The sequence below is a fragment of the Rhinolophus hipposideros genome (assembly GCF_964194185.1).
Source record: "Rhinolophus hipposideros genome assembly, chromosome: 20".
Classification (NCBI taxonomy): Eukaryota; Metazoa; Chordata; class Mammalia; order Chiroptera; family Rhinolophidae; genus Rhinolophus; species Rhinolophus hipposideros.
In genome coordinates, this window is record NC_138066.1 from 8,783,548 (window position 1) to 8,802,401 (window position 18,854).

Below are 18,854 nucleotides of genomic sequence, written 5' to 3' on the forward strand. Positions count from 1 at the left end.
TAGAAGTCAAGTTCACTGGCATGACGCTCACATACCTCGTCTGGCGCAAAGGGATAGGTAGTGACACACACAGAAAAGGATCAAAGGTGTTGCTCTGTTTCCGGCAGTGGGGACAAGTCAAGGAAGATCTGTGAGGATAAAGAATAGAAATTTAAGTTTAATCACATTTAAACAGTTTGGCAGTTGCTACTAAAAAGTTTAATATAGAATTACCATTGTAATTCCACTCCTACGTATATACTCCAGAAATTGAAAGCAGGTATTCCAACAAATACCTGTACACAAATACATGCTCACAGCAGCATCATTCACGATAGCCAAAGGGTGGAAACCACCCAAATGGTCACCAATGGATGAATGGGTAGACAAAATGTAGTGTATACACACAGTGGATTATTATTCAGCCGTGACGTCCTCACACACGCTACAACATGGCTGAAACTCAAAAACATTATGCTGTGTGAAGGAAGTCACACACAAAAGGCCACATGTTTTATAATTTCATTGACAGGAAATATATTACCCAGAATATATTCCAAAATATAAGGGACTCCTGGATAAGAAATCCTTTATCCTAAAATCTACATTAACTTCCTTGGGAATGTGGAACCGTACCCCACAAGCAGTCTGTGCTTGCACCACAAAATAGACCGAGGGTCAGTCAGCGAGGAAACCGGAGCTGCTATCAGAACCAGGTTTTCTGACTTTGCTTGACTGTTGAACAGACAAACCAGAAAAAAATAAAGTAAACAGGGACAAGCAAGATACCCTGAGGTTTTCCGGGTGCTGCCCAAAGCGACCCTAAGGGACCTGCTCACAGAAAGTCAGTTTGCTTGGATGCAAGTTAAGAGAACAGCAACCACGATTTTAGAAAACAGACCTGAGTATTTAATGTTCAACCCCTCTCACTGCCGCTGATAAATTTCCCTGTGGGAAAACCATGGTAATGTTTTCGTAAAAAAATGGCGTTCAGACATCAAGAGCCAGCCAGCAGGGGGACCCAACACTGTGGGGGTCTCCTCTGCCACCCTGTTTCTCTTCCAATCCTCCCATTTTCACCTATTGAGTACCTAAACATAACAGAGGCTTGAAGGATGTATTTTTGTCCTTAGGAAATTTCCAAATCCCTGTTTCACATTTCAGCAAACAAATGAAAAGGAATATTTTTCTTTGACTGATTTTTTTTTTTCTTTAAACCTACTAAAACTAAGTTAGGCTGCATTTTTCTTACAGAGTTACATCATATTAAACTGGAACAGGGCTCAGGGAGAGGCCTTTATATTGAACCACGAATCTCTGTCAGGGAGCAAGAGATGTGTAGTTTGGAAAAAAACATACAAGGGTCTAATTTTATATTTAAAGAATGAAGAAAACACGGTTTTCACAATACACTACAGAAAGGAAGTGAAGTACACCTGTTTCTGAAAGGATGAGAAATGAGGACAGAGTGAGTGGGACCAACAAATCAGGAAGAGAGAGGGGCAGCATCACTTTTACAGAAACCTCTGGAAGTTACTAGGCTCCAGCTATCTCACATGTAGCCTGAGAGTTGCTTTAGTCCTTGCCATCCCTTCCAGAGCATTCGCAGTTCTGTCCTATTTTCCCCCAAACACTCACAGAGCAAAGGGACAGAAAATCACCCCACTGCCCTTTAATCACCCATCTCCCTAAGGTGGTCATTCTCCTTGTTTCCTGGCTTCTGTTACAAAGCCAACCTAATCAGCAGCTACTGAACCTCAGCACTTCTCTTTGCTTTCCACCAGTTACAAACACCCAGAAATAAGACCCAGGCTTTGACACTGCACATGTCATCACTCTGATCTCTCACTGCTGCCAAATACACATTTCACACCTCAAACCTGGCCAGCTTCACCTGCTTATTGGACAGTGAAACTGACATCTACGCCACCAGAAGCAAGATGTCGCCTCTCCAAGGTCTGTTCTGAGAAAGCCTTCTAAAGCATACTCTGCCTAAAAGGGAATGCTGCCTGTGATGGGGACCAGATTAGACTTTCTGTGAATAAAGCTATTAATAACACGCAGAAATAAACAAATACATGCACGCCCATGCGTACACGCACTCCCTCCTCTAGGCAAAACTCCAATAGAGCAACAATCTTGGTTATTAAACTTGCAGGTGTTTTAGGTTGTGGTCATAATCATATAGAATAGCTAATTATTTTTCCTCTAGTCCATATCTCCAGCACCCTAATACTATCGCTCTTTCCCTGTTCCAGCCAAAGTCAAACACACAGCCCCCTAAAAGGGGGGGGAAGGAAGATGGAGGTGGGAGAAAGTGAACAGGGTCCTCTCAGTTAACTCATAATACCTCTTCCGGCTTTCAATTTTATAAAGAAGGCTGATACCAGGGCAACTTTGCATTCCAGGCAAGCCCTCTGTCGTGCAGGACGGCCTGCAGGGTCTAAGCTCCCGCTCCCCACATAAGAACGCAGGATATGGTGAGGCCAAAAAGGAACACCCACGGAGCCATAGATAGGGGAGTCAAACCAATATATTCTCGCTGGCGGCTGGGCTGGAGGAACAGGAAGCAGGAGCCACACTATCTGCAACCTGCTGTCCACTTCTCTGCAATCTGTGACCCGCACTCCACCAAGCTAGATGCAATCCGCTCTTGCTAGCTCAGCCACCATCTTCTTGCTAGCCCCCATTCTCTCTACTAGCATAGCCATGGCAGTTATATTAGTGGCCAATGGCTCACTGGTTACAGCTGATGGCCAACTAGCCACAACTGATGGCCATCCAATCACAGTTAATGGCCATTTACTACCTGAGCCAGCACCTTTCTATGTGAGACCGACAGCCTGGAAACTGCTTTCCGGGGTTCTGTCCCCACACCCTCCCAAGTGGAGAAAAGGCTGAGGTGGGCCGGGCCAGCAGCACCACTCAGAGGTACCAGCGTGGAGCTGGCTGTCACTGACTGCCACAGAAAATCACTTCTCAGACCTCAAAAGTCCTAGCCTGATGGGCATCCCTAGAAATTATGTTTTCTTTACTATAGATTATTAGGCACAAAGCAGATATTTTTAGCTGTCATCAGTACTTTTTTTTGTTTTAGCATGAACACCTTGCTTCTTACTCATCTTCGTATGGTAATCTACCCAAAGGGCACTGGCAGTCCTTAATATCTGATTGGCTCAAATGTCAATTCCTCAGGAATCCTCTCCTGGCTCACCCTGTACCCGTCAGGCACTTGGTGATATTGTGATTTTAATAAGAAATATATATTTGCTCTCCGCACCTGCTCCTGGCACAGAGCTCCCAAAACCCTTGACATTTCCCAAGTCATAAGAGCAAAAATAAAGGTGAAAGGAACATCTTTTATTATTTGTAACAAGCCCCTTACTACCACACCTGAGTGATGTTATTGAGGTGATTTTTGGAAAGTTGGTAGATAACCATAGGACAGGGCTGGTTGCCAGGGTAAAGAACCATGTCATTAGATGGTTGGAACTTTCAGCTCCCCTCCCCCACACCTCCTGAGAAAGGGAAGGGAGCTAGAGGTTGAGTTTATCACTAATGGCCAATTATTTAATCAATCACACCTATGTAATGATGCCTCCATTAAAAACCCTAGCCGAAGGGGTTTAGAGCGCTCCCAAGTTGATGGACACAGAAGTGCTGGGAGGGAACTTGCCCTGAGAGGACACGAAGCTCTGCTCCCCTTCCCACACACCTTGCCCTGTGCTTCTCTTCCATCTGACTGTACCTGAGTTGTATTCTTTTGTAATTAACCAGTAAACAGCTAAGTAAACTGTTTTCCTGAGTTCTGAGCTGCTCTAGCAAACTATGGAACCTGAGGAAGGGGTCATGGGAACCTGCAATTGACAGCCAGTAGGTCAGAAGCCCATGTGACAACCAGGGACTTGTAAATTGGTGTCTGGTGGGGAAACAGTCTTGTGGGACTGAGTCCTTAACCTGTGGGGTCTGATGCTATCTCCAGGTAGAGTGTGTCCGAGTTGAATTGTAGGACACTCGGTGTCTGCAGAGAATTGCAGAATTGCTTGGTATAGGAAAAACACCCACACTTCTGGTGTCAGAAGTACTATAAGTGTGGTAGTAATAAAGAGCAGTGTAAGAAAACAAGAGTTTTTTTCCTCTTTCGTACCTGTAACGTGCACTTCAAAGCACCCTCAATTTTGCCTTCAAAGCACTCACCAGACATAACTATATAAAAACCCCAGAGTCACCCTGTCTTCTCATCTCTCCCACAGTCTCCCCACCCCACACCCTTAAACTCATTAGCAAGTTCTGTTGACTGCACCCAAAACATGTTCCCCACTCTCCGTCTCCACCACTACCTCCAGGGGCCCAGCCACCATCATTCACCGCTGGGACGAATGCAAGACATCAGCTGCTGCTTCGGCTTCCAGTCTTGCCTCCCTTCATTGCCCATAACAATTAGCATCACCTCTTAAATTGGTAACGAGACCACACCCTGCTTTAAATTTTGCAGTGGCTTCCTGTGCCCTTTAGACTAAACCCCACACTTGGACTGGACGCCTGTAGTACAACTCCCCATCCACCTCTCCAGCCTAACTCCCCACCCCCCACCCCTCACTACTTGGCAATTCTCTGTTCCTTGAACTTGCCGAGATCATTCCCACCTCAGGCCCTTTGTCTTTGCTATTTCTTCTGCCTGGAATACCCTGTCCCCAAGTATTTGAATGGCTGACTCCTTGTCACTCAGTTCTCAGCTCAAATGTCCCCTCTGAAAAGAAGCCTTCCCTGCCCACCTTATCTCAGGTTGGCTGCCTCCTCCACCTCCCAGGTTACACCTTATCATTTCACCTAACACTGTGGTAAGTCGTTTGTTGACGTGTGTTTTATTATCTAACACCTCCCCAATAGAATGTGAGCTCCATGAGAACAGGCGCTGGGTCTCGTTCGCAGCTCAATTCCCATCACCTAGAAGAGAAGCTGGCACATAGTAGGCATGAATGAACTATCTAGAAAATAAATGGATATATTTAATTAGTGTTTCTCTCTCATGGGCAAGGAATGATTATGTTCTTCATTATAACCAGGGGACTAAGCACAATATCAGATGCTCAGATATTTGAAAGAAGAGTAAGAACAGAGTATGTGTGGACAAGAGAGGAAGAGGGTGGAGAGAATGGAATGAGTGGAGAAATAAGTGAATTTATTGTACAAGGACACCAATGAGTGGTACCTCGTGGCAATCACTGGTGACCCTTCCCTGCTCTCTAACATGCCCTCACCTTGTACTCTCTTTTCCCTCCTTCTATGTGTTCTTCTTTCTCCTTGATTCTTTTCCTGTCTCGTTTTTGTTTCAAACAGTTGTGCTTTGGGCATCTGAAGATAGACAGGTGCTCTCTAAGTAGCTTTCATGGCTAAAAAGGTCAGTAGCCACGAAATCTAAGTTTCCTCTATGCATACCTTACAGCACATCACCACACCTCTCAGGAAGTAAGTGGGTCTCTCTTCATGTACAACAATGAAGCATGGGATCGTTTAGAAGAGATTTTAATTACCCAATACACTAAGCAACCAAGAGCAGGAGTGGAGTGCCCCCCGGTCTTTCTGGCTGTCTCTGCAGGGTCTTCCCCTTGCCTCCCTCCCCAGTGGGGTAGGGAGGGGGAGAACTTTCTCAAGTGCTATGGATTTTCCACTCCAATGGAAAATAGCTTTGGCATCTTTGCAAAGTGCTTCAGAGACTAGTTGGTCTTCCTAAAAAAAAAAAAAATCGCCTCAAAGACAGGGATCATGTCCAATTTATTTTATTGGCGATTACTGAATATAACATAAATCCTAAATCAGGACAGTTTCTGGGCAATTTTAAGTGATCTCCTCCTTCCCAAACAAAGAATGCAAATGCCCAAAAATTAACTGTTAATTTATTTGAAATGAATAAGAGAAAAAGATACAAAAGAGGAGACCCATGAAAAATACAGCAGAGCAAAGGAAAGGGAAGAGTGATCCAGAAGACTCGGAGAAAAGCACACCTTTGAAAATGATTTAATGCAACATGCGGAAGAAAAACACAATTTTAAAAACAGTTTGATATCCATAATAGAAAACAAAAGGGCAGAGCTTCTGCACAACTGAAGTGGCAGCAGAATATCACAAGAAAAGAACAAGGTAAGAGGGAAAAGCGACCAAAGAAAAAGAATCACAAAGAAAACAAAAGCCGGACTTACGCTTCTGAGATCAAAGGTCAAACCCTGGTTCCACAAATTACTATGTGTCCTCATGAAAAGCCCACCCTCCCAGCTTGTTACTCATCTCCTGGTGCTCTTGAAAGGATTCCATTTTGGGCACAGCATGTCACTTAGAGGGGGTTCTCTGTAACAAAAGCTCCCTCTAAATCCTGATCGTTGTGCTTATGCCACTTCTTTTTTTTGTTTTGTTTTGTTTTATTTTTGTTTTTCTTTTCTTTTTTTTTTTTGCTTATTCCACTTCTAAGCGAGAATTTCATTCTTGTTGAAGATGTTCCCACCCATTCAATCCTATTTATCCCTCAGAGCTCATCAAAAGGCACACCTCCTCCCAGAAGTCTTGGATTTCTCCCCTTTCTGACTTCTCACTGCAATTAGTGCTTTCATTAAAACACTGCAATATTTCAAAATATTCTGTCTTACATGAATCTCTGAACTGTCAGATATAAAAGCCTAAAGAGAACTTTTCCGAAGTCGAAGGCTGTGCAAGTGTATATTTTTTATATTCTCCAGACTGCTGGAAAATCTTGCACTCATAATAACTTGTTAAACTGGGCTTTCTAGCTATAAAGAATAAAGAGGAAGGGTCTCACCAGCTTTCCAAAGACTGCCTGCTGGGCAGCTCCACCTCCACAATCGTACCACCCCTCTCTGGGAGAGATGGAATGCCCAGAAACCAGTAAGAAGGAAAAGAATACTAAAGGTCGGAGACCATAGGAGTGAGTGGTTAAATGGGATTTCTAGTGGGAGAGAGATGGTGTTTGTTGTTTTTGCTGTATTGTAATCTCAGGGTAAACCTGGCCATAGGAGGCTGGTTACCAGCATATACGTTCGCTGAACTCATTCTTACCTATATTGTGCTTGAAAGTGGCTTTGCACAAAGCTTTGACCTAGAGAAAGCTGAGCCGATGGTGACAGGAGGTTCTCAGAGGTTTTACTGGCTTCAGGCTGAAGCTGCAAAATAATGAGGAAAGGAAGCAAATTAGACACACCTCCCATCAGTCCACTGCTTCCAGACCAAGAAGCTTTGGCTTCCTCCTGGGTCCACATCACCCATTTCTGGGCCTGAACTCTGCAGAACCTGGACCTTCAATGTTGCCTGTACCATAATTCCTTCAATCTCTTGACTTCCCAAATTCTCTACGAAGGAGAGAATGTGTTGAAAGAGCAGAACTGAAGCGCGAACACTCACATGTACTCCCCCAGCCTCAAAGACTGCCTCTGGATTGACTACGCTGTTCTTTATCTCCATCCAGCTGGGCCTCTTGTCTACATGGCTCCTGGACATTATACTTGGGTGCGCTGCCGTGACTTCAAACAACTCCACACCAAATCTTCCCAACTCCTACCTACTGAACTGTTTCTGTCCACATTCGCCAGTGGGCCAGTCTTCACACGACCACCATCTTTCTCAGACAAACCACCTTAGAGTAACACATAAGCCTCTTTCACTCCACACAGCAATCCTATTGTAGCCTTCTCTGCTTTCCCCTATGTATTAGTTTCCTGTTGCTATTGTAGCAAATTACCACAAGCTGGAGGCTTCAAACAACAGATATTTATTCTCTCACAGTTCTTGACACTAGGCATCCAAAATCAGTATCACTAGCCCAAAAGCAAGGTATTGGCAAGGCCGCACTCCCTCTGGACACTCCTTGCCTCTTCTAACTTCTGGTGGCGACGGGAATCCATGGTTTGTGGCCACATGACTGCAGTCTTCAAGGCCAGTATCTTCAAAGATCCAGGAAAAAGGAACATATGTGAAGTGTTTGAGCTGAAGGGTATTGATGTCTGAATTTTAATTTAAGATGCATCAAAAAAATAAGATGAGGGACAAAAAGGATAGAACGATGAGTGGACAGAGGTGAATAGGTGAATAAATATGTGATTAAAGCCATTTTAGTAAAATACAAATTATAGAATCTAGGTGGTAGGTATGTGGTGTTCATTGTATAACTAGCTCAACTTTTCCATATGTTTGAAACCTTCCATAATAAAATAGTGGGACAAATATTCAGAATGGTCACTCTTATTTGTCCTACTATTAATATTATATTAAGCCCAAATTTGACCAGAATACAGGCTGTGCAAAGGGAAGTGGAAAACAGGGCTGGAGAGAAAGTCTGGAGCCACATTGGGTGAGGCCTTCAGTATCTTAAAGACCACCTGGTTCAGTAAACAGCATAGCACCAGGGTTAAAAGTTAGACTCTGGAGTCAGACTGTCTGGGTTCAAATCCCTGCACTGGCACTTAGCTGGTGGGGTTACTCAACCTCTGATCCAGCTAAGTAACTCACCTAATCTCTTTGCTCCAAGGTTTCCCAACCATAATAAAGGGATACTGAAGGATAATACCTATCTGATAGGGATCTTTTGAGATTCAAAGAGTTCGTATATATAAAACACTTAAACAGTACTTACTGTGCCAGCCACAGTTCTAAGTGTTCGTCGGTGTTGTTGCACAATGGGGAGTATCTGATGGGTTTTGAAACTAGTGGTAGTTACATTCACAGAGAGATGCTTTCACTTGACAGACATGCATAGGATGAAGGAAGGTAAATCTGGAGTTAGGACACAGATTAGGAGGCTCAAGGCCCAGGTCACAACAGGGTAAACTAGAGTAGGTGCTGGGAAAATGAAGAGGGAAATACTCAGACATCCATGTGTGTATGTGGCTCATAACTGAGCACCAGGGGAGCAGGAGGAGAAAAAGGGAGGAGATAAACAGGACCAACTCCAAGCTTCCAGTCTGGTGCCTGGAGGATGAATGCCTGTTCCACTGACGGAAGAGTCAAAAGAAGTGGGTCAGGGAAGGGTATGCCGAGTTTGAAGGTTATCCACATCCAACAGTAAATAGACGAAGGGCTCAGAGGAAAGAGAACTTGGATGTAGGACAGTCAGGGGTATTTCTGGCTGCCCAGGATTCACTCCTCTTCTTTGGTAGAGAGCCCCTTTGGCAACATTGAATCCAGCCCAGGGGAGATGGGGAAGGCTCTTCAATCAGGAGTCCTGCTGTCCCTTACCAATGGACAGGCACATGACCCAGGCTACGCCAATGAGATGTTCCTGCCTTACATGGGAATGGGAATCCTGAACAGACTGACCCAAAGGCTAAGAACAGTGATTCTAACAGCAGCATCCAGGCCAGAGCAGTTCCTGCCATTGAGACAGCTCCACCCTAGAGCTGTCTGGTTCTCGAAGGTTCCAAGACTGGTTCTTCAGCCTTCCCTTTGATCATGCATGCTGTCCCTTGGCCTTCTCATAAGTTCCCTTCTTTGAGTCAGCTGAAGACCTCACAATGATAGAGGCTGCTTCTGTAGCACACTGGGAGCGGCAGTGGATGGGATCACCCAGGAATGGGGTATGGAAAGAGGAAATCCTGAACAAGGCTGGGGTGAGAAGCCCCAGAGGGTCATTCACAAAGCAGGGACTGTCAGGTCAGACCAGGCTGCTCTACTCTGCTAGCCAAGTGACCCTGGACATCTCTCTGAGCCTCGTTCCACATCTAAAAGGAACAGGACTATCACAACCACCCTATGGGGCCATCGTTAAAATAAAAAATGATGTGTGTATCCTGCCTGGCACATAGTAGGTGCTTAATAAATGCCAGCTTCCTGGTCCTCTCCCCAGTCTCATCCCTTTCTTCATTCTGCAAGAGTGCCGCTTTCTGTGAGATAAACTGCCAAAAAAGATTGCTTCTGTGGTACTCTCTATAGGATAGTAAAAATATGCCCTTTTTGTGAGATGAAAACATTTGAGAATCATTACAGTTACAGCGAAGAAAGTAGTCCTTATGTTTTCTATTCCAGTTTCAATAAATCTAGCTAGATGGCTTTCATATGTTTTGAAACAGAAATAACCTCAAAAAAGAAAAATTGTTCACTTACGCAAAGGGATAGTCCCTTTCCTTCTTGGAAAGGGAAAATGAAGTTTCGTGCCAAATAATCCCCACAGCCCTGCTCCTGCCCTTCAAGTGTTGGCAGCCAGGCCTCCACAGGTGGCCCAATTATCTGAGAGCAAATTTCAGAAGAGCCTTTGAGCCCAGACAGAGAAAAAGATCTTTTCTGGTTTCAATCAGGTCAAATTAAAAGCCAGGCAAGCTTCTCTCTGGCCAACAACCACTTCTGTTCTTGAACACGCTTGGCCCATTAAAGAAACAGAAAGTAGCCAGCATGGCCAAGAACGCTGAGTGAGGGGCAGAGGAGCCTGTAGTCAGACTGCGTGGTTGACAGGCCCCCGCAGGTAGGGCCCTGTCAGCCATATAGGAGTCTGGAGTTTGTTCTAAGTGCCACAGGGAGCCACTGGAGGGATTTAAGCAGGAGAGTGACATCAGCTTATTTCCTTTGTGAAAAGATTGCTCTGGCTACAGTGTGGACAGCATTTAGTAGTGGGGCATACTGGAAATTGGAAGACCAATTATGGCTCTTGAAGTTGTTATGAACAATTATTGGCAGAGCCTCTTGGCTTAAATAAACTCAATGTCATCTTAAAGAAAGGTTTGGGAGTGGTGCACCATAGTTGGGAGCAACCGCTCTCACCGGAAAGGGGGAGTGCTTTTGCCCTCCAGGGGACATTTGGCAATATTTGGAGACATTTTTTGGTTATTAATCACAACTGGGCGTGCCACTGGCATCTACTGGGGTGCTACAAATGCTACAATGCTCCCACAACAAAGAATTGCCGGGCCACAAATGTCAAAAGTGCTAAGGTTAAGAAACCCTATTCTAGAGTTGCATTTCCTAGATGGATCCTGGCTCTCCCACTTACTTGCTATATGACTCGGGGCAAGTGACTTAACCGCTCTGTGAGCCCTGTGCCTTTTCCTGCTACTAAGGGACGAAGAGGAAGATTGAAAGGCAATTTAGAAGGCTGATGGTCCTTCCACTTTCCAGGTAGGAAGAGCTGCCTGGCACAGGCAGGGAGCAAGAGGGGAAAACAGAAGTCTCTTCCTATGAAACCAGCAGAAAGAGGCGGCACAGGTTTCCTCTCACCCCTGGTGGGGAACTGAGAAGGCACGAGACACTCATGATAAGAAAAGGGATCCAGCCTGCTGGCTTTGAAATGGACAGACTCAGGTTCAATTCTATTTCCCCCAAGTAGAAATTGAGTGACCTTGGGCAACTTACTTAACCTTTTAGGTAGGTCCAAAAGTAATTGAGGTTTTTGCAATTATTTTCACCCTTTTAAGCCGCAATTACTTTTGCACCAACCTAATAAATTCCCATTAACTATAAAATATGAGCTATCCTTACAAATATTAAAACATGATAACTACTGAATTGATTCAACCATTCAAGAGTTTATTGAGTGTCTCCTGTGTTATCAGGAGTAAAATAAATCATGAAAAACGTCAAGTTAGATGCATCGCACATAAATACTCGATAAACAGTATCTTTTTTTCTTTTTTCTTTTTTTAAATATATCGTTCTGATTTCAAAATGTGTTCTCTCTAAGATTATGGCATACACAGTATAGTGGACATGTTTATTGGCTCAGCATTCCTTTCTTTGGGGAAGCAACCCAGCTAGCACCTAAAAAAGTTCTCCTTGGCCTTGTGATTGGATGGAGTTCACCCTTCCCCCCAACACACACACACACACACACACACACACACACACACACACACGTTCATGTGACCCAGGTGTGCCCAATCAGAATATGGCATTCTGCTGGCCACCGACCCAGCAATGGGCATGTGAACCACTCTGGGATAATCACACTCTTCCCTGGGCATTTTCCTGGAATCCCAGGTATTAAAGACCATGTGAGCATTGCAGGGGCCCTTGTTGCCCCCATGTGAGCAGAGCTAGTCTGAGGATGAAGCCAGAGACAAGAGATAGAGAGCCAAAGAGCTGGTACCATCCTCTGAGTCCTTGGATGCAGGCTTACCTGACGCTGGTATAACCCTGGGACCTGCACAGTATAAAAGCCAATAAATGCCTTTCCCTTAAGTTGAGTCAAGTTAAATTGATGTCACTTGCAATTAAAAGGGCCTGAATAAAATACACAGAAAATCACTATACATAAAAGAAAAATCACCCATAATCTCACAAGCCAGAGAAACCACCCTAACCTTTGAATGGGTGGTCCTCCCAGGTTCCGCTATGGTGAGGTTTTTGCTTTGTTGCATTTGTGTGTTTTGTGGATGACTGGGGTGGTTCTTCTTAAAATAAGAAACTAGACTTTCAAGCCAGACCCTCTTGGACTTGAATACTGACTCTGTCCCTTCTCTAGCTGTGTTGCTTTGGGAAGGTTACCCAACCTCTCTGATTCTTGGTTTACACATATATAAAACAGAGAAAATAACCCTAGCACCACTCCATAAATGATACTTGTTACTCATACTGTGTATAACACTCTGAGATGTGATCCAAAGAGTACTCTGTACAACCATTACTTCCTTTGTTCCATGTATCTGGCAACTTGCTATATTGGGCAAGAGGACTTGTTTTTGCAGCTCCGTCAAACTCTTAGCTTTTAATTACATTATTTTGTTGTTTAAAATGGGTCTATTCTTATTGAGACACATATAGTTCTGTTCGCCTTTTCTTAAAGTCGCAACTTGTCATTTTAAAAGAGAAAGAAACACAGATAAGAGCTGGCTATGTGGACAAGTTAAAAATAATGACTCAGCTTCCTAAGCCATTCATTCTTTTTCTTTTTTAATAAAAATTGTATACATTTAAGGTATATAGTATGATAATCTGATATACACATACATAGTGAAATGATTACCACCATTCAACTAATATAGCCATCTCTTCACGTAGTTTACCTTTTGTGTGTGTAGTGAGAACACCTGAAATCTACTCTTAGAAAATTTCCACTATTATTAACTAGTCCTTATGCTGTACATTGGCTCTGTAGACTTAACTCATCCTACATGACTGCCACTGCCATCATCCTTTATTCCTCTAGAATGATGGCCTTCAAGTAAATAATGAAAGGAGGGGAAGATGACAGTTGACAGACTGAAAGACTTCCAAAGGGCTTTTTAATTGACGCATGAGTGGGATGGTAATAAAGTGTCCAGATTTAAAACAAACAAACAAAAAACTGGGAAAGCAGTTCTTGTAGCTGCATCTGGATCAGTTTAGAGACACATCAAGAGGAATGCATGACTGATTGATTTCCAAAGCTTACGGTACATTTTTTAAATTACAGCAGCTTATTCACGGATGCTGTTCTAATAGCTTCGCTCACTCACGGTATGATAACTTCCCTTGCCTTCACTTTCTTAATGAGAGATAAAAAGATAGCATTAGAGCAGAACCCATCAGCGATCTTTATTTAGCAAAGCCCATAGAGAACAGAGCTGACGTATCAATTAAATGTGGCTACTACAAATGATTGTAGTGCTTTCTTACTCCCAAAGGTTTGAAGTTTCATCAAAATCTGGGAATGCTAAGTGAGTACACACATGTAAAAATGCACACATCCATCCTGTGTCTTTAGGGGGAAAAATGGGGATTGCTACCCTGTAGGATAGGTCACTGAGAAAGCCATGGTAGAGTTAAAATGCCACCATCATAAGCAATGGTCGTCATGGCCTCAGATAGCACACAAATGCACAGAATGTTGACAAAAATGAGATGTTTCCAATTTTAAGCCAAAAGGAAACCCTATTCACTATATCACTGAGATTAGAGAAGAAGGAAACGCAGCGGGAGGAAACGTATTGTCTGCAACAAACAGAGCTAAGAGAAAGAAGAGACAAGAACAGGAAACAGCGCTGTGTGTACAGAATACACAGAATCTAAGAATCTGAATTTGAAGATTCAGTTTTGAGGAGTTGGGCGGGAAGAAAAGAAAATCAAATACAGTGTGTAGTTTTGAGAGTGACCGACCTTCTCGGACCCTGGCCCTCGGTATAAGCCCTCCAAGTCCTCATGCACACGATCCAGCAACCAGAGCAGGAACTCCAGGGCATCGTGCTGGGAATTGCCTTGGAACTGAGAGCCGTACTTGGAAACAGCATTCTGAAAAGAAAACCAGAGGGTCAATTTGGCCCTTCCAATAACCAAATAAGGGCCTATAAGCTCCAGGTCTACCAGTGGTCACTCTTCAGCCCAGACCTGGGATGACAACACGGAAACAATATGGAGTGAGAAATGGTCTTTCCTACTAAAGCCTCCCTTTTGGGGCAGTGTCCCAGATGCCACAAGGGTTTTCTGTATAGGTGAAGGTACCTTTTTTTCCAGACTACTGATGTATGTTCTGGCCTTTGAAAACCCACAGGGTTGTCTCTGTTGAATATTTTGATTCTGTTGACCATCCATCCTCCCTGAAGCTCTTGTCCCTTGATTGCTCCGGCACATGCTCCCTGGCCCCCTTCCTTCCATCTATTTCCACACCATTTGCCTCTGTTCATCCCGCAGGGGGGACAGCTTCTTGCCTTACCCTCCCCCTCAGTGATTTCATTCACTCCCACAGCATCAACTCTCTCTCTTTGCAAATGACCACCCGGCGTGGTGAAGCGGACTTCCTTAAACACCGGGCATGAAGCTCCTTCACAGACTCTTCTACTGTGTGTGAAATCCAAGTGTAAACTTCGCTTTCTGTGGTTAGACCACAAAATGTTTGATCATTTTCAACCTACATTCTTTTAATAAATATTCACTGAGTGCCTACCACATGACAGGCACCATTCTCCAGATTGGGGACACAACAGTGAACAAAACAAACAGGACCCCCTGCCCTCCAGACACTTATATTCCCTGCGCCTCCCACACAGTCCTGTTCAATTGTGTAACAACTTTTGTCATTTTCTGTATAAATGCATATTGCAGCTTTTTAAAAGTTTATGTCAAAAGGCAATATATATATACACATACTTTTGAAAAGGAATTCAAAATATAAAAAAAGGCAGGAATGAAGAGCCTTCCTTGTACTTGGCCCCTATCCCTGTAGACCCCTCCCCAGAGACAGGTCAACTGTCAGTTTCTTAAGCATCTTTCCAGGGACTTTTTTTTAATTCATGTGCAAGCATGAGCATCTGCGTGTAAGTGAATCCCCTTGTCTGTGTGTGTGCACACAGTACATATGGTTGGTTATCCCACCCCGAGACTGCAGAGCCAGGCATCAGGCCTCGTGGCACCCAGGCCTATGTTCCGCTCATGCCCGCCAAAGGGAACAGTCTGAGTAAGGAGGCGGACCCACGCGGGCCTCACCACTGCCCATCAAACCCGATGGCCTGAGCGTTATTCTTTTTCTTTCTTTTACTCTTCTCTTGGAATTTAAAGGAAACTTCAGGATGAGATGAAGCAAAATCCAGGATTTAATTAATTGAAATGCTAGTTCTGAGTCTACCATGTTTCCCTGAAAATAAGACAAGATCTTATATTAATTTTTGCTCCAAAAAACGCATTAGGGAATGTCATCCTGAAACCATGCGAGGGCTTATTTTCTGGTTGGGTCTTATTTTGGGGGAAACATGGTATATGTCTCAATCACACTTGTCTGGTTCACTGGAGGGTCTAGTTCTCCCAGGCTTCTCTGCATGTAGTAGGACGGCCAGATTTAGTGAACAAAATGAATAAGCAATAAACAATGAATAACGTTCATAGTATAAGTTTGTCCCATGCAATATCTGGGATACATTTATACTAGAAAGTTGTTGTTTATCTGAAAGTCAAATTTAACTGGGCATCACGTATATTACCTGACCACCCTACTCCCCAGGTACCCTAAAACCTATATCCTTAGTACCAATATTCGTTCCTGGCAGAGCAGCCAGCCCCACCAAATTGAAATCTCTAAAATCAGCTCTTCCTCTTAAGGTCAGTTTACCCCTTCAGAATTCTCTCTCACACACACTTCAGTCAGTGGCCAAGCATTCTGGATTCTGCCCCGCCCCTTCAGGAGAGTTCCATTCCCACTGCTGAGTCCTAAGTACTGCTACCCACCTGACAATACCCACCTATAAAGGAGCCCAGCCCCGACAATCTCCCCCTGCCAACCCACTGCCTGCACGGCAAGACAGACCCATTTTCCTACAGCCCCAGTGGATAACGCCACGTCCCTACTCCAAACTCTTCCTGGCTCTCTAACTCACTCCCTAATAGTCCAAACCCCTTCTCTGGTCTGGCACCATCCAGGTACCTCACCACTTTTCTCATGTGTTTCAAAGCTCCAGCCACTCAGGTGGCCCCAAACATACTTCCCCACTTCAAAAATCTATACCTTTATTGTTTCTTCCTTCCGAGTGACCATTCCTCTCCTGTCAATCATGCTAAATCCTTAAAGACTGACACGCTTTTCATGGTAGCCTGGCTACAAAACCTTTCCAGAAAGAATTTGACAACTTCAAGCTGATAGGCAAAACAGGGCCTTAAAAATGTCCCTGGAAATAAACAGTACAGTTGACCCTTGAACAACACAGGTTGGAATTGCATCGGTCCACTTATACACAAATTTTTAAAAATAAATGCTGTTAGTGTATTTTCTCTCATGATTTTCTTTTCTCTGGCTTACTGGATTGTAAGAATACAGTATATAATACATATAACATACAAAATATGTGTTAATTAACAGTTTGTGTTACTGTTGTGGTGGTTTCTGGTCCGCAGGAGGCTATTAATAGTTAAGATTTTGGGGCGTCAAAAGTTATACTCAATTTCTGACTGCACAGGGTTGGGGGGGAGTGTCAGTGCCCCTAACCCCAGCATTGTTCAAGAGTTAACTATAATTGGGGGATTTAGATTAAGGAATGAGAGATACAAGCAAAGCTATCTCTAAGTATCAAAATTATCAGGGAAAAACTTGTGGCACATTCATATTAGATGGCCTTAAAAATTATGCTTGAGGAAATACTAATGAGAAAAGAAGTGATCCTGTCATTAAAAAAAATGCAAACATATTTTTCTGAGATTGTTTTATATATATTTGTAGATAGGCAAAGACCAGAAAATATATGGCAAAATATTAATAAATGGCTATCATAGGATAGGACCATGGGTGGTTTTTTTCATTCTCATTTGAACATTGCAAAAAAAAAAATTTTTTTTTGTAGTGAATATTGTTCTTTATTGGTCTTTTTCCAATTGTAATAGTATCTGGCAGGTGTTTTCCAGAAGATTTTTTATAATGTAACCTATCAGTTCCTACAGAGGACATTCCCATAGAAAGTCTATTGAAATGTGACTAAAAATGCATTAAAGCTAAATTCTAACTTGAGAGGCAAATGCGGAAATATTTGGTATTTCTAGCCTACAACGTAGCATCACTCCATCCATGTGTGTCTTCTCTCAAATATTTATAATTTTTAACATATTTCTTATTAAAATTATTCCTAGTTATTTCATACTTCTGGTTGTTTTCACGAATGAAATCTAATTTTTATAGTGTTCTAACTGGTTATTACTTTTTCTTTTTATCTTGTATCTGACCTCATTAGTGATAGTGGTAATTATAAAATATGGATTTCTAGGGCCATTTGGTAATTTTCTTTCTGTTCAATATTTTTGACTCCATTTCCATTTTATGTCTTACTGTTTCGTCAAGAACTTCCAAAACATAAGTGTGATGAAAGCATCCTGTGTTTTAAAAAGCAATTCCTCTAGTACGTCACTTGAGGCATACTCTGTGTCTAAAATCATAGGTCTAAAATGGACATATAAGCACATAAGCACATAAGCTTTAAGCACATAAGCTAAGGTAAATCCTAGACAGCTGAAATCCTTAATGTAACCATAGAAAAACTAGAAACACATAAAATAGAATATTTATCAACGGTGTAATACAAATAAATCTAAAACTTCCAGTATTGGGATAGGGAGAGAAGAGAGTTTGGAGAAAACATTTGCAGGAAATACAAGGATTGAAGAACTTATAGAAACAAGTAAAAATAACATTAAGACAAAGGCAGATTGGATAGACAAACGACATAAATAGATGATTCCAAGAGCAGTCTTACAACTAGCAAGAAGTGTGGAAAAATCATATACCTCCTAATCAAAAAAAATAACAGAAATCATAAAAACAAAGTAAAATGGTGTTTTTCAGGGCCTGAGGGGTGGGGGAATGGGAAAGGTGTTTAAGAAAACAAACCTGCAACTCGTAAATAAATAAGACTTGGAGACCTAACACACAGTACAAAACTGTATTATAAACATTAAACTTCCTAAGAGACTAGACTTTAATTGCTCCTAACACTAGAAAAAAATGATTAATTATGTGACAGGATAGAGATGGTACCTAACACGCCTATGGCCATCCTATGGCAATATAAATGTATCAATGCACAGTATGTACATTGTGTGATGTACAGTAATCCCCCCTTATCCTCGGTTTTGCTTTGCACACTTTCAGTTACACGAAGTCAACCAAGGTCCGAAAACATTAAATGGAAAATTCCAGAAATGAACACTTCATAAGTTTCAACTTATGCTCCGTTCTGAGTAGCATGATGAAATCTCACACTGTCCCACTCCATCCTGCCCAGGATGTGAATCATCCCTTTGTCCAGTGTCTCCACGCTGCATATGCTCCCTGCCCATTAGTCACTTAGGAGCCGTCTCAGTTATCAGAGCGACTGGCTCAGTTCTGGTGTTCAAGTCACCCTTATGGTAGCCTCAGGTTCTGTCACAATGCCTATGTCACTCACCTCACTTCACCTCATCACAGAGGCATCTTATCATCTTATCATCACGAGAAGGGT

General features: G+C 42.9%; 1 protein-coding gene across 2 annotated transcripts in view; it reads right to left on the reverse strand.

Annotated features, from left to right (window-relative positions):
• Nucleotides 1–18,854, reverse strand: part of USP43 (ubiquitin specific peptidase 43) — a gene marked incomplete at its 5' end in the record, with an annotated part of 54,625 nt that overhangs the window by 32,388 nt on the left and 3,383 nt on the right. For both annotated transcript variants that reach the window (XM_081028273.1, XM_081028272.1), the window contains 3 exons: nucleotides 36–128; nucleotides 7,048–7,151; nucleotides 14,044–14,175. In XM_081028273.1, the coding sequence (XP_080884399.1) occupies nucleotides 36–128; nucleotides 7,048–7,151; nucleotides 14,044–14,175 (329 nt within the window). The remainder of the gene's footprint in view (nucleotides 1–35; nucleotides 129–7,047; nucleotides 7,152–14,043; nucleotides 14,176–18,854) is intronic.